Source organism: Pseudophryne corroboree, chromosome 5 (genome assembly GCF_028390025.1).
Source record: "Pseudophryne corroboree isolate aPseCor3 chromosome 5, aPseCor3.hap2, whole genome shotgun sequence".
Lineage (NCBI taxonomy): Eukaryota > Metazoa > Chordata > Amphibia > Anura > Myobatrachidae > Pseudophryne > Pseudophryne corroboree.
The window spans coordinates 802,111,479-802,125,706 of NC_086448.1; the positions used below are offsets into that span (position 1 = coordinate 802,111,479).

Consider the following 14,228-nt stretch of genomic DNA (forward strand, 5'->3'; position numbering starts at 1 on the left):
AATAAGATTGTGGGGCCCTTTGTAGTGTACTGTACTTAGTGTATATAAGGCAGCAAGTCTGGGCCAGTTCAGTCTACTCTCCACAAAAGGTTTTCATCATTGACTAACTAGAGAGCTGGTTCCAGGACTGCGCAGCGATCATTCCCCAGTGTGTAAGTTTTTCTCTGTGACCAACTTAATCTCTGTCTGTATTTGCCATACTCTCTCTCTCTCTCTCACTGTTATTGTTTAGAATTAAGACGCTATTGTATATTTATGTCTAGTATTCTGTGTAGGTGTTTTATGTTAGTGCTGTAGTGTATAAGCTGTTAACTGTATTTTCCCTTTTACATAGCTAAACCTCGTTAGTAAAGGTGTTGGAACCTCAGCAAGGTGTCTGTGTTTCTCTAGCTAGTACAAAGGGTTTCTGAGTATCTCAATCACTCAAACAGCTTGCTTAAATATCCAGGTTAACCAGTGGTATATCATTACAGTATCTCAATACTAAGACTTACAGTATAATCATACTCTGTGTTTAAGGTTTAAAAGGTTATTATCTGTGTGTACGCTCGCTGTGTGTATTCCGTACACTCAGCGCAGCGTTTGTACGTAACTTGCGTGCCACGTGCGAGGTCTTTGTACGCAAATAGCGTACGGAGTGCGTAGAACGTGCACGTGGTTTAGCGGCCATTACGGCTTGAAGGTATTAGTAAATAGCTTGTGTTAAAAGGTAGAAAACTGACTCTATCACTGTGCTGCCATAAGTCCAGTGCTGCTGCCGTATAAGTCCAGCAGTACTGCCGTATAACTCCAGGGGTATTGCCGCATAAGTCCAGGGGTACTGCCGCATAAGTCCAGGGGTACTGCCGCATAAGTCCAGCGGCACTGCCATATAAGTCATGGGGTACTGCCATATAAGTCCAGTGCTGCTGTATAAGTCCAGTCCAGTGGTGGTGTCCTGTGCTGCCATAAGTCCAGTCCAGTGGTGTTGCCATATAAGTCCAGTGGTGCTGTCCTGTGCTATATATTGTTTACACCAAATAAAGGGTTATTAATATTTTAATCTAAATCATTTTTACAGGGTTTGCCCTGTGTGGTGTAGGGGTATGTTCTCCTTTGCTGCATTTTGTTATATAACTCCAGAAAAATAATGGAGAACAAAGCTTTAGAGGATAAAATAGGGAAAGATCATGAACCACTTCCTCCTAGTGCTGCTGCTGCTACTGTTGTTGCCGCTGCTGCTACTGTTGTTGCCGCTGCTGTTGTTGCTGCTGTGAGTCGATCGTCATCCCAGAGGGGAAGTCGGAAGACCACTTGTACTACTTCAACTAAGCAATTGACTGTCCAACAGTCCTTTGTGAGGAAGATGAGATATGACAGCAGTCATCCTGTTGCAAAGCGGATAACTGAGGCCTTGACAGCTATGTTGGTGTTAGACGTGCGTCCGGTATCCGCCATTAGTGCAGTGGGATTTCGACAATTTATGGAGGTAGCGTGTCCACGGTTCCAAATCCCATCTAAATTCCACTTCACTAGGAAAGGTATTCCCGGACTGTACAGGGACATTAAGAAAAGTGTCCTCAGTGTCCTGAATAATGCGGTTGTACCCAGTGTCCACTTAACCAGTGACATGTGGACAAGTGGAGCAGGGAAGACTCAGGACTATATGACTGTGACAGCCCACTGGGTAGATGTATTGCCTCCCGCAGCAAGAACAGCAGCGGCGGCACCAGTAGCAGCATCTTGCAAACGCCAACTCGTTCCTAGGCAGGCTACGCTGTGTATCACCGCTTTACGTAAGAGGCACACAGCTGACATCCTCTTATGGAAACTGAGGGACATCATCGCACAATGGCTTACCCCAAATGGACTCTCCTGGGGATTTGTGACATCGGACAACGCCACCAATATTGTGCGTGCATTACATCTGGGCAAATTCCAGCACGTCCCATGTTTTGCAAATACAATTAATTTGGTGGTGCAGAATTTTTAGAAAAATGACAGTGGCGTGCAGGAGATGCTATCGGTGGCCCGAAAAATTGCGGCCCACTTTCGACATTCAGCCACTGCAGTGTCACTCCTAGATGGGCCAGGTGTTTGTGCTGCACACTTGTGTCGCTTAGCTTAGTCATCCAGCCACCTCGGTGCAACTTTTTGGCCTAAAAACAATATTGTGAGGTGTTCAGAATATACTGGAAATGAGTGGAAATGAATGTTATTGAGGTTAATAATACCGTAGGATCAAAATTACCCCCAAATTCTGTGATTTTAGCTATTTTTATGTTTTTTTCCAAAATCATTCAGATCCAAAACCAAAACCCGAAAGGGTGGTTTTGGCAAAAACCAATCCAGATCCAAAATATGAGCATGGAACCAGATCCAAAACCAAAGTACAAAACACAAAAAGTGCCCGCCGCACATCTCTGATTTGTAACTTGGGCTCTGGCTAACCTCCTGAGTGGTGCAACATGGGGCTTTGGCTGAACAAGTCTGATGTGCAGCTACCTTGTCCTCTGTCCATGCATTTTTGCTGTTTTCAGGTTTGTGCTTCCAGCAATGCCCCATTTTGGCACACAGTTCTCCGGTCAGGAAGCCTGAACGTTCCCTTCCCTGGGGGCAGATGCTGAACGTCCCATGGTCCAGTGTCCTCCAGCCTTGTTTATTTGTAATCTAATTCTTTGTTATATAGGTTGAGTATCCCATATAAGAAAAGAACACTCTGCGCTATTTAAGAACCTTCCAGACTCTATGAGGAAGCTCCAGTGACGAGCGAAACTAGTCAGAGGAAAGAAGGGACATCTGATGACAATATCATTCATTGCGGTTGTCACCTAAGAATCACTGCACCACGCCGGACGCCAGCGAAATTACATCAGCGGCTTCACTTGGGACTGCAACGGCATTTCATACGTTGGGGGCCGGAGACGTCCGGAGCTCCCTAGCCGCACCTGACCGGCAGTGCAGTGTATCTCCAGCTGGATCCGTCTACGTGTAAGACGGAGGGTGAGAGTTTTTACCATTTAGCCAACCTGATTAGGCAATCAGGAACCGTTACTATTATCTATGCAAAAGGAATTGCTTGAGACTTTGTAACAACGAGTGTTCAGTGTAATAACACAAGGAGCCGTTTTGAGACTTTGTAACAAGCGGTGATTACTACATCTGATTATTCCGTCTCTCTACAAGCAGTTAGTGGACAATCTGAGAATACTGATTTGCACACCAATTAATAAGTATATCCCCTTTTGCACATATTGTGGTTATTATATACGCATGAGAGCTGATCCATATTTTATTTTAGGTGCATATAGAAAGCCAGCTTTTGAAAATAAGAATTAATTAGAGTTGTTAAATTTATATATGCATATGATAGCTTTTTTATTATATATATATATATATATATATATTAGATTAAGAATTTTATGTGGTTCCATCTACTAATTAGAGATTTATGTGATTAATCTAATCCGGAATAAAAAGGTGTTTTTATGTATACATGTGAATTCACTTTATTTGGAGTCTGGAAGGTCCTTAAATAGCGCAGAGTGTTATTTTCTTATATTGTCTAGCTGGTAATCCCCCTTTCTTAAAGGGGAACCACTGATTTTGTGCTTACACTAGCACAATTAACATTCAGCAGCTGATTAATATCTGTATTCCTATTAACTATTAAGGTTTGTTTTAGAATAAATATAAAATTTAAAATTTAGTACTAGCGCCGTGAGACATTCTTGTATGAGTATCCCATATCCAAATATTCCGAAATATGGATTTTTTTTGAGTGAGACTGAGATAGTGAAAGCTTTGTTTTCTGATGTCTCAATGTACACAAACTTTGTTTAAGTCACAAAGTAATTAAAAATAGTGTATTAAATGACCTTCAGGCTGTGTGTATAAGGTGTATATGAAACATGAATTGTGTGTATGTACACACTTTGTTTAATGCACAAAGTTATTAAAAATATTGGCTAAAATTACCTTCAGGCTGTGTGTATAAGGTGTATATGAAACATAAATGCATTCTGTGCTTAGACTTGGGTCCCATCGCCATGATATCTCATTATGGTATGCAATTATTCCAAAATACAGAAAAATCCGATATCGAAAATACTTCTGGTCCCAAGCATTTTGGATATTGGATACTCAACCTGTATAATGTTTTTTAGAAAAGAAAAAAAAATGGAAAAAAAAATATAAAAAATAAATATATATATATATATATATATATATATATAGTAAAGGGAGAGAGTGGCACTCAGACGGACTTCTTATTTCCATAAACAAATGGGCGCCGCACGCCTCTACAGGTAAACGTTTCAGTTTTATTTACAAAACTTTCGTCAGACGAAAGTTTTGTAAATAAAACTGAAACATTAACCTGCAGAGGCGTGCGGCGCCCATTTGTTTATGGAAGTAAGAAGTCCGTCTGAGTGCCACTCTCTCCCTTTACTACATTGCCCTGCTGCACAGCATCGCTTTGGAGGCACTGAGGCACCTTCATTGGTGTTACGCACACCAGTGCTAACAGGAGTATACCGGTGTATGAACAGAGAGGGAAGCGAAGCAAACGAACTCACAGACAGTATAACATAACATACACAGGAGGTGATGGAATAACTAATAAACACAAAGTGAACGGAGAAGCCCAAAGGCTCAGGAATTGGGTGTCTCCCTAGTGTCAGGAATGCTCAGATGGAATAGAGCGGACAATGAAGCGATGTGTAGTGATTTAACATGTGGAGCACCTGAAATTATGTTGCTAAGAGCAACAGAGAAAACCCCAAAGGGTTACCAACGGGTGTGGGAATAAACTCCTTGGTCAGAGATAGAAATATAGACACAAGGAGAGTATCCACAATCCTAACCCCCACTTGCAGGGCACAGGTTCAGTTTACTGCCACTAAACTGACACCTGGACGCCCTGCACAGTGAGGGAGGATTAAGCAAGCAGGTCTGAGAGTACAGCCGCAAACCTGCTGGGTTCACAGAATAGCAAAAGAACCCCAGCAGGTCAAACAACTGACTCCAGTCTTACTGCTAGGTCCGGATTGGCAGAATGAAGTACCGAATCCCAAGGCCTATTCGCAGTAAGCAACAAGTAAATGCAAAGTCACACAGTACTAGCTAACTCTCTGGAACTGACTAACAAACAAAGATTCAGCAGCATTTGCCTAGCCTGAGAGGATGGTTTATAAAGCAGGTGCTGTCCACGCCCCACTCAGACCTCACAGACTGTGAGCACAAAACCAGCGCCGGATTCCCTGCCGTGCACAGAGCCTGTAACCACTACACAGTAAAAACCCGGACTGGAGTATCAGCTGCGCTCAGGTTACTTCGCTAACACTTGCCTCCCAGTTGCCATGGCGACGTGGCAGCACAGAGCAGGAGATCCTAACAGTACCCCCCCTCTGATGAGGGGTCAAAGAACCCCTACCACCGGGTTTATCAGGGAACTGCGAGAAGAAAGAGCGTATCAGTCTGGGGGCATGAAGATCACAACTGCGCACCCACGACCGCTCTTCCGGGCCATACCCCTTCCAGTGCACCAAAAATGACAGCCGACCCCGAACCATCTTGGAGTCAAGAACCCTTTCAACCACAAACTCCCTCTGACCCCGTATCAGAAGAGGAGAAGGTCTTCCACTGGAAGAAGGATTATTAACCGCCAGTTTTAAAAGGGAACAATGAAATGTTTTATTGATACCCAATGAGCGGGGCAGATCTAACTGAAATGCCACCGGATTGATAACCCTGGTGATCTTATAAGGGCCGATGAACCGGGGACAAAACTTATGAGATGGCTGTCTCAACTTCAAATTCTTGGTGGACAACCAGACGAAGTCTCCTAATTTGAAGCTGCAGGGTCTTCTCCGCTTATCAAAAACCCTTTCTGTCACTAATGACACAGACACAAGGGCTTTCTTCACTTTCCTCCAAATACCCCTAAGGACCGAAACAACAGAGGAACCACCAGACGTGGAATCCAGGGGGTCAAAAGAATTGGCCTTAGGATGATGCCCATACACACAAAGGAAGGGAGAGATCCCTGTAGCAGAGTGAGCCGCGTTGTTATAGGCAAACTCCGCCATGGACAGATGAGCAACCCAGTCAGTATGACACTTGGAGACATAACACCTGAGGAACTGCTCCAAGGACTGGTTCACCCTCTCAGTCTGCCCATTAGACTGTGGATGGTAGCCTGACGACAAGCTCACAGAAATCTGGAGATCAGAACAAAATGCCCTCCAGAATTTGGCCACAAACTGGGATCCACGGTCAGAGACCACATCAAGTGGCAACCCGTGGAGGCGCACAACATGCTGCATAAATAACTCAGACAGGCGTCTGGCCGATGGCAACCCAACCAGTGGAACGAAATGCGCCATCTTCGAAAACCTGTCAACGACAACCCAAATGGCTGTCATCCCCGAGGATTTGGGCAAGTCCACCACAAAATCCATGGAAATGTGGGTCCATGGCTTAGACGGAATAGAGAGTGGATGTAATGGGCCAACAGGAACCCCTCTAGGAGTTTTATTTCGGGCACAAACGTCACATGCCCGAACCCACTGATCCACATCCCTAGCCACCGAGGGCCACCACACCGCCCTAGACAGCAACTCCCGAGTTCTGGCAATACCTGGATGCCCTGCCGACCTCTTGGCATGGAATTCCAGGAACACTTGCTGTCTTAACCTAGGAGGCACAAACAAGAGACCTACCGGAAGGTCTGGAGGAGCCTGCTCCTGTGCTCTAAGGACTAATGACAAGAGGTCCTGGGTAATGCCCACTTTAATACATGATGGGGACACAATGGGCAATGGCTCCTCGGTGGTCTCTTGAACTGGAGCAAAACTCTGCAAGAGCGCATCAGCCTTGATGTTTTTTGACCCAGGGCGATATGTTATCAAAAAATTAAAGCGAGCAAAAAACAAAGCCCATCGTGCCTGCCTGGCATTGAGCCGCTTCGCTGACTCTAAATATGCCAGATTCTTATGGTCGGTGAGAATTGAGACCACAAACTTAGCCCCCTCAAGCCAGTGTCTCCACTCCCCGAGTGCATCCTTTATAGCCAACAATTCCCGGTTACCCACATCATAATTCATCTCGGCAGACGAAAATTTACGGGAAAAGTAAGCACAGGGATGAAGGCGATCATCAGACACCCCCATCTGAGAGAGCACTGCCCCAATACCTATCTCAGAGGCATCCACTTCTACCACAAAAGGACGCTCTGGATCTGGGTGTCGCAGCACCTTGGCTGAGACAAATGCCCTTTTGAGACGGGCAAAGGCCGCTTTGGCCTCACAAGACCAGTGAGCAACATCCGCCCCTTTCTTAGTGAGTGCCACCAAGGGGGCCACTATAGACGAAAATCCAGCGATAAACCGTCTATAAAAATTCGCAAAGCCCAGAAAACGCTGAAGCGCCTTCAAACTAGTGGGCTGCACCCAATCCAGGACAGCCTGTACCTTAGAACCCTCCATTTGGAAACCTTCTGAGGAGATAATATACCCTAGAAATGCGATTTGCTGGACTTCAAACTCGCACTTCTCCAGCTTCGCCCCAAGCTGGTGGTGTCTGAGTTTCTGGAGGACTAAGCGTACATGCTTCCGATGTTCCTCCAGGGAATGAGAGAAGATTAGGATGTCATCTAGATAAACAACTAAGAATCTATCCAAATATTCCCTGAGCACATCGTTCATGAATTCCTGGAAGACTGCCGGGGCATTAGAGAGCCCAAAAGGCATCACCAAATATTCATAATGCCCTGAGTGGGTATTAAAGGCAGTCTTCCATTCATCCCCCTCTCTTATTCGGATTAGATTGTAAGCACCGCGTAGGTCAATCTTAGAAAAAATGGTGGCAGTACGAAGCTGGTCAAGCAAAACCGAAATGAGAGGCAGTGGGTACGAGTTTTTAATCGTGATACGGTTCAATTCCCTGAAGTCGATGCAGGGTCGCAACGAACCGTCCTTTTTACCCACGAAAAAGAACCCCGACCCAACTGGGGACTGTGAGGGTCTGATAAATCCCTTAGCCAAGTTCTCCTGAATGTACTCTGCCATAGCCTGAGTCTCAGGACGTGACAGGGAGTACAACCTGCTCTTGGGAAGCTTAGCATCCGGCAACAAATCAATGGCACAGTCATAGGGGCGATGGGGAGGTAGTACCTCCGCAACTTTTTTGGAGAACACATCCGCAAAATCTGCATAACATCCTGGCAATCCTGGCAAACTTAGCTGCGAGAGCCTGACTGGAAGGCTCAAGCAACTCCTGAAACAATCACTACCCCAACTAAGAATCTCCCCAGAGACCCAGTCAAATTGAGGGTTATGGGCCCTTAACCAGGGTAACCCCAAAACCAATGGGGCAAAAGAACAGACAGTCACATAAAAAGACAATTTTTCAGAGTGTGTGGCTCCAATAAACAAAGGAATTTGGCTGGTGCAGGAGGTAATTTTACCCTGGGACAATGGTTCCCCGTTTAACCCACAGATCTCAATCTCTGATGCCAAAGGTACTGAGGGAACAGAGTGTTCCAGGGCGAATTGACGGTCCATGAAAAGTTGAAACCCCATCGGCCCCACTGTCAAAGGCCTCAGTCTTGACAGTTTGACCGAGGATCTCCAAAGTCACCGGAATGAGAAAAGTATTTTTAGGAAATTCTGACTTCTGGCCTGACAGGATATTTCCCATCACCCTCAGGCCCTGAAGTTTTCCGTTTTTTTCTGGGCATGATACTACAACATGACCTTTATTCCCACAGTACAAACACAAACCCTGCTGTCTCCTCCGCGTCTTCTCACGCGAGGAGAGGCGGGTAGCCCCAATCTGCATAGGCTCCTCGGAATATTCCTCAGAGTCTGAGGTTCCCTTGGGAAAAAAGGAAACTGCGGTCTCCCTTTCAAGCCTACGCTCTCTCAGCCGTCTATCCACCCGGATGGATAACTGCATGAGCTGATCTAAGCTATCAGGCGAGGGATATTGTACCAGTTGGTCCTTTATCTGGTCCGAAAGGCCCCTTCGGTACTGGTTTCTCAGGGCTGGGTCATTCCACTGGGTATCATGAGCCAACCTCCGAAACTCCGTACTATAAACCTCAGCTGGCCGTCGCCCTTGCTTAAGAACCGTAATCTGAGCCTCGGCTGAAGCCATCTTGTCAGGGTCATCATACAAAATGCCCGGTGCCGTAAAAAAAGCATCAACACTTTTAAGCGACGGACAGTCAGGCTGTAACCCATATGCCCAGACCTGTGGGTCTCCTTGTAGCAAGGAAATCACCATGCCCACCCGCTGAATCTCCGACCCAGAAGACTGGGGCCTAAGCCTGAAATATAGCTTACAGCTCTCCTTGAAACAAAAGAACTGCGAGCGATCTCCAGAAAAACGATCCGGGAGATTTACTTTCGGCTCCTTAACCCCTGAACTTGCCGCTGCTGCTGCGGGAGCTCCGCTAGCGGCCTGCGGGGTGTTCATTTTAATGGACATCTCATTAAATTGTCGAGTCAGGACCTGCACCTGATAGACCACCTGTTGCAAAGTATTTTGAGGGGTATGCTCCATATTCCCACAAAATTTCAACAGGAGTAGGGCTGCTGAATATGTTACGCACACCAGTGCTAACAGGAGTATACCGGTGTATTAACAGAGAGGGAAGCGAAGCAAACGAACTCACAGACAGTATAACATAACATACACAGGAGGTGATGGAATAACTAATAAACACAAAGTGAACGGAGAAGCCCAAAGGCTCAGGAATTGGGTGTCTCCCTAGTGTCAGGAATGCTCAGATGGAATAGAGCGGACAATGAAGCGATGTGTAGTGATTTAACATGTGAAGCACCTGAAATGATGTTGCTAAGAGCAACAGAGAAAACCCCAAAGGGTTACCAACGGGTGTGGGAATAAACTCCTTGGTCAGAGATAGAAATATAGACACAAGGAGAGTATCCACAATCCTAACCCCCACTTGCAGGGCACAGGTTCAGCTTACTGCCACTAAACTGACACCTGGACGCCCTGCTTAGTGAGGGAGGATTAAGCAAGCAGGTCTGAGAGTACAGCCGCAAACCTGCTGGGTTCACAGAATAGCAAAAGAACCCCAGCAGGTCAAACAACTGACTCCAGTCTTACTGCTAGGTCCGGATTGGCAGAATGAAGTACCGAATCCCAAGGCCTATTCGCAGTAAGCAACAAGTAAATACAAAGTCACACAGTACTAGCTAACTCTCTGGAACTGACTAACAAACAAAGATTCAGCAGCATTTGCCTAGCCTGAGAGGATGGTTTATATAGCAGGTGCTGTCCACGCCCCACTCAGACCTCACAGACTGTGAGCACAAAACCAGCGCCGGATTCCCTGCCGTGCACAGAGCCTGTAACCACTACACAGTAAAAACCCGGACCGGAGTATCAGCTGCGCTCAGGTTACTTCGCTAACACTTGCCTCCCGGTTGCCATGGCGACGTGGCAGCACAGAGCAGGAGATCCTAACAATTGGCTAGAGACGGAGTGCCGGTAACCCAGCTACGTATATATATATATATATATATATATATATATATATAAAACTTTACAAGTACCTGCCACTGAATAACTTTGCCCAAGTCCTATTAGTCACTCCCTTGCTGACATCTAGTGATAGTGGCTAATGAAAGTCCTGGTCTATTCAGGTCACAGTCAGTCAGCAGTTGCACTGTTTTTTGTGGGTTGTTTTTGTAATATAATCAAATTAGATTAATAGTTGAGGCAAAAACCACAGAGGAATCAGAGCTGGTCACAGTTGGGTGCAGAACGCGTTTCGCATCCAACTTTCCTGCTTTGCCAAACACCGTTGACTTTGGTGAAACATCTGACACACAAAGAGGATCTTTGGTGGTGAAAAGGAGAATATGTCATAGAAGAATGTAGCAATTTAGTGGTAAATATATTATTATAGCTTTCTGCTCCTACAGTATGTAATAAAATATTTTTTCAATTCTTTAGAATTTTAAATGTGTCACTCTACTATTTAGTTTGTAACCATATTTGTAGAGGAACATTTAATGGCTTACCCTTACTCCCAATTGGCCCGATTTTACCGAGAAGCCCTTGGTCACCTAAGTCGCCAAATTCTCCTTTGATACCTAAAAGCAAAAATATATATTAGCACCCACATTGAAATTGTTTATTTATAGATTAGGAAATTTACACAATATAAAACGTTCTCCTTCAACAGTATATTAGGATTGTCTATCTATATTCCACATCACCAATATTTCCAGTAGGACTAAACCACCCAGTAAAACCAGTGAAACCGCATAATGAATTCCCTTACTTACCCTTAGGACCCAGTGGTCCTTCCTTTCCTGGTTTTCCAAATTCACCTGTTTCACCTTTTCCACCAATATCACCTAAAACATTGAAATTATACAAATATAAGCAAAGACACACATACACTATAAAGACACATCACATACACTATAACAAGGAAAGTTCGTATTGTCACAAGAACACTGGAATAGTGTTTGGAGGAAGGTATATTTGCCCCAGTTTTCTAACCTATATATTTTGAAACCTCAGGAATGTGTTGTGTTTGTTCTGCTGAGAGCTTTTTGGATTTTGGTAAAAGCTGGTTAAGGGGTCTTGGGGTTTGGATGGAGTGTGAGGAGGGGTTCCATCCATTAGGCCAGTGGTTCCCAAACTTGTTTGAATCACAGCGCTCCAGAGAATCAGAATTGTTTTCACAGCACCCCTAAGCCAAAAGTTTCTTATTGAGAAATTTAGAAAAAAACATTAAATTAAGTAAATTATGTTTATATGTCATCCTTAGGTTCAGTTATGTGGTGAGGAACAAGATTTGCTTCTGTTTGTCCACATAGTTTATGATTGGCAGCCACAAGCAATCGTTTTGCTTATTACATTGACAATAAATAGTTTGAGTTGGTCATGGACCACCAACCTAAATTGGTCATGGGCCACCAACCTGAGGCACCCCTACAAGTGTCCCGCGGCAACCCAGGGTGCCACGGCACCCAGTTTGAGAACCACTGCATTAGGCCCAGTTCGGATCTTAGGGCTGGTAGCCTCAGAACAGGCTACTTAGTGACATCACCTGCATGAGGGTGTTAAAAACTGCTAGCCTGATCATTAGGTCACACTGCCTGGGGAAAAGGGACTGCAGAGTGTCTTTGAGGAAAAAATCTGCTTCTGGATAGAAATTTGCTATACGTGATATGTTACTTACTTATGGTTTTGTAGTGTTGGTCAGGAGTGACTTATGTTTAGTAAGTACCAGACAGCAAGGTGTTTATATTGATGTTTTATTTAATTTTTTTCTTCTTAATAAACTGGGTTGATGCCATATGCACCAGAAACCTTGGACTTGTGTGATCTCCCGGCTGCTGTGCACTAACATCTACCCCAGGAGATTATACATGTTCCCATAACCCTGTTACAGTATGTACTGTTAAAAATGTCAATAAGGTTTAATATTATTGGCATAACAACATGTGTGTGCAGTTTAGAATTCACATCCTCTGGAAGGGGAGATGGAGGTGGCTACAGCGGGTGGTCTTCAGTATGCCGACTGACGGGATCCCGGCGCACAGTATACCGGCGCCGGGATCCCGACAGCGGCATACCGACACTTATTCTCCCTCGTGGGGGTCCACAACCCCCCTGGAGGGAGAATAAAATAGTGTGGCCGCAGCGTGGCGAGCGCAGCGAGCCCGCAAGGGGCTCATTTGCGCTCGCCACACTGTCGGTAAGCCGGCGGTCGGGCTCCCGGCGCCGGTATGCTGGTCGCCGGGAGCCCGACCGCCGGCATATCGTAGTGAACCCGCTACAGCAGGGGGATTGGGGGGGTGGGGTAGCAGCAGGGTGGACAAGTTCCGCCAAGTGGCCCCATCCCAGTGGTGCAATGCTGGAAATTCCTCCATCACACAAGGGGCAGGGGCAATCATGTGATCACATCCTTATCCCACCAATTTCACTAGGAGGTGGGCCGGTGTCCCAAAACTGATGTATACTGCTGGATGATCTTGGACAGTCAGTAGCCAAGTATAATCAATAATTGAATGCCCTGAGATCAGTGGTTGTTGACTGTAAAGGTGTGTACACAGGGTGAGATCCTTACTATGCCCGATTTTGACTATGCGATTTCCCTTGAACTCCCCCAGAGCCCAGATAGCACTGATTGTACAGATTTTTACTATCTGTACTTTCGATTTTGTCCATGTACGATTTTGACTAAGTGCGCATTTTGACTATACTTTGTACTAGATCGTACACTAGATAGTCAAGATTGACTTGCCTGCACAGTCTATCTAGCCTTACGGTACCGACCCCACGGGAGCGCGCATCGGGATCGAATCGGTATCGCAAGCTGCCTAACACCTTGAGATGTGCACTAACTTTCCTTAAGATTTTGACTCTATAGTCAAAATCTTACAGATTTATCTCACCATGTGTACACAGCCTTAAGTGGGGGCACCCTGGGAACAGGAGGCGCACTAGGGGGATTCATTGTATTGTAGTGCTAAATATTCCGTGACAGGGCGCATAAAAAATGTACTTAGGCATACAGTGCATCTGGAAAGTATTCCCAAAGCTTCACTTTTTCCACATTTTATTATGTTACAGCCTTATTCCAAACTGGAATAAATTCATTTTTCCCCTCAAAATTCTACACACAATACCCAGGGCCGGATTAACAATGGGGCGGATGGCGCTGCAGCTCCAGGCCCCCCATTGAAAATAGGCCCACAGGAGCCAATGCGGTGCAGCAAGTGTTGACAGGAAAAAAATAATCCTGTCACCACCAGCAGCTCACCGCACTCACCTCCCAAGGTGCCCAACGTAGCACCAGCTGGCCACTGTGCATAACACCCCATGGCCTTGGCTTGTCAGTCTGACACTCTGCTGCGCTGCTGCTCAGACCCGCCGGAACTCAGCCCATCCCCCCGGTTTCATCAAAGCTCCGCCCCCAGATCAATCAGAAGCTCTGTCTTCATACTAGCTCTGCCCCTGATCCCGTCTAAGCTCCGCCCCCAGACCCAACAAAGCTCCGCCCCCCACACTAGTCCGGAGTTTGTCCTCATACAACTTGAAGCTCCGCCCCATATCTGTTGAAGCTCCGCCCACAGACCAATCCAACGCGTCATCCTCATGCCACAACAGACAAAAGCTCCGCTCTCTGGCCTGTCTGAAGGACCTGCGCTGGGAGAGTGGGCTGCTCTCTGTGAGGAGAGGTGGGTTATGGATTG

The 14,228-nt window shown here is 45.9% G+C and overlaps 1 protein-coding gene across 6 annotated transcripts in view; it reads right to left on the reverse strand.

The window, feature by feature from the left end:
* The window catches only part of COLEC10 (collectin subfamily member 10), a 278,842-nt gene that overhangs the window by 39,227 nt on the left and 225,387 nt on the right, over positions 1-14,228 (reverse strand). For all 6 annotated transcript variants that reach the window (XM_063924471.1, XM_063924470.1, XM_063924468.1 and 3 more), the window contains 2 exons: positions 11,304-11,375; positions 11,037-11,108 (listed from right to left, as the gene is read on the reverse strand). In XM_063924471.1, coding sequence (XP_063780541.1) covers positions 11,037-11,108; positions 11,304-11,375 — 144 coding nt within the window. The remainder of the gene's footprint in view (positions 1-11,036; positions 11,109-11,303; positions 11,376-14,228) is intronic.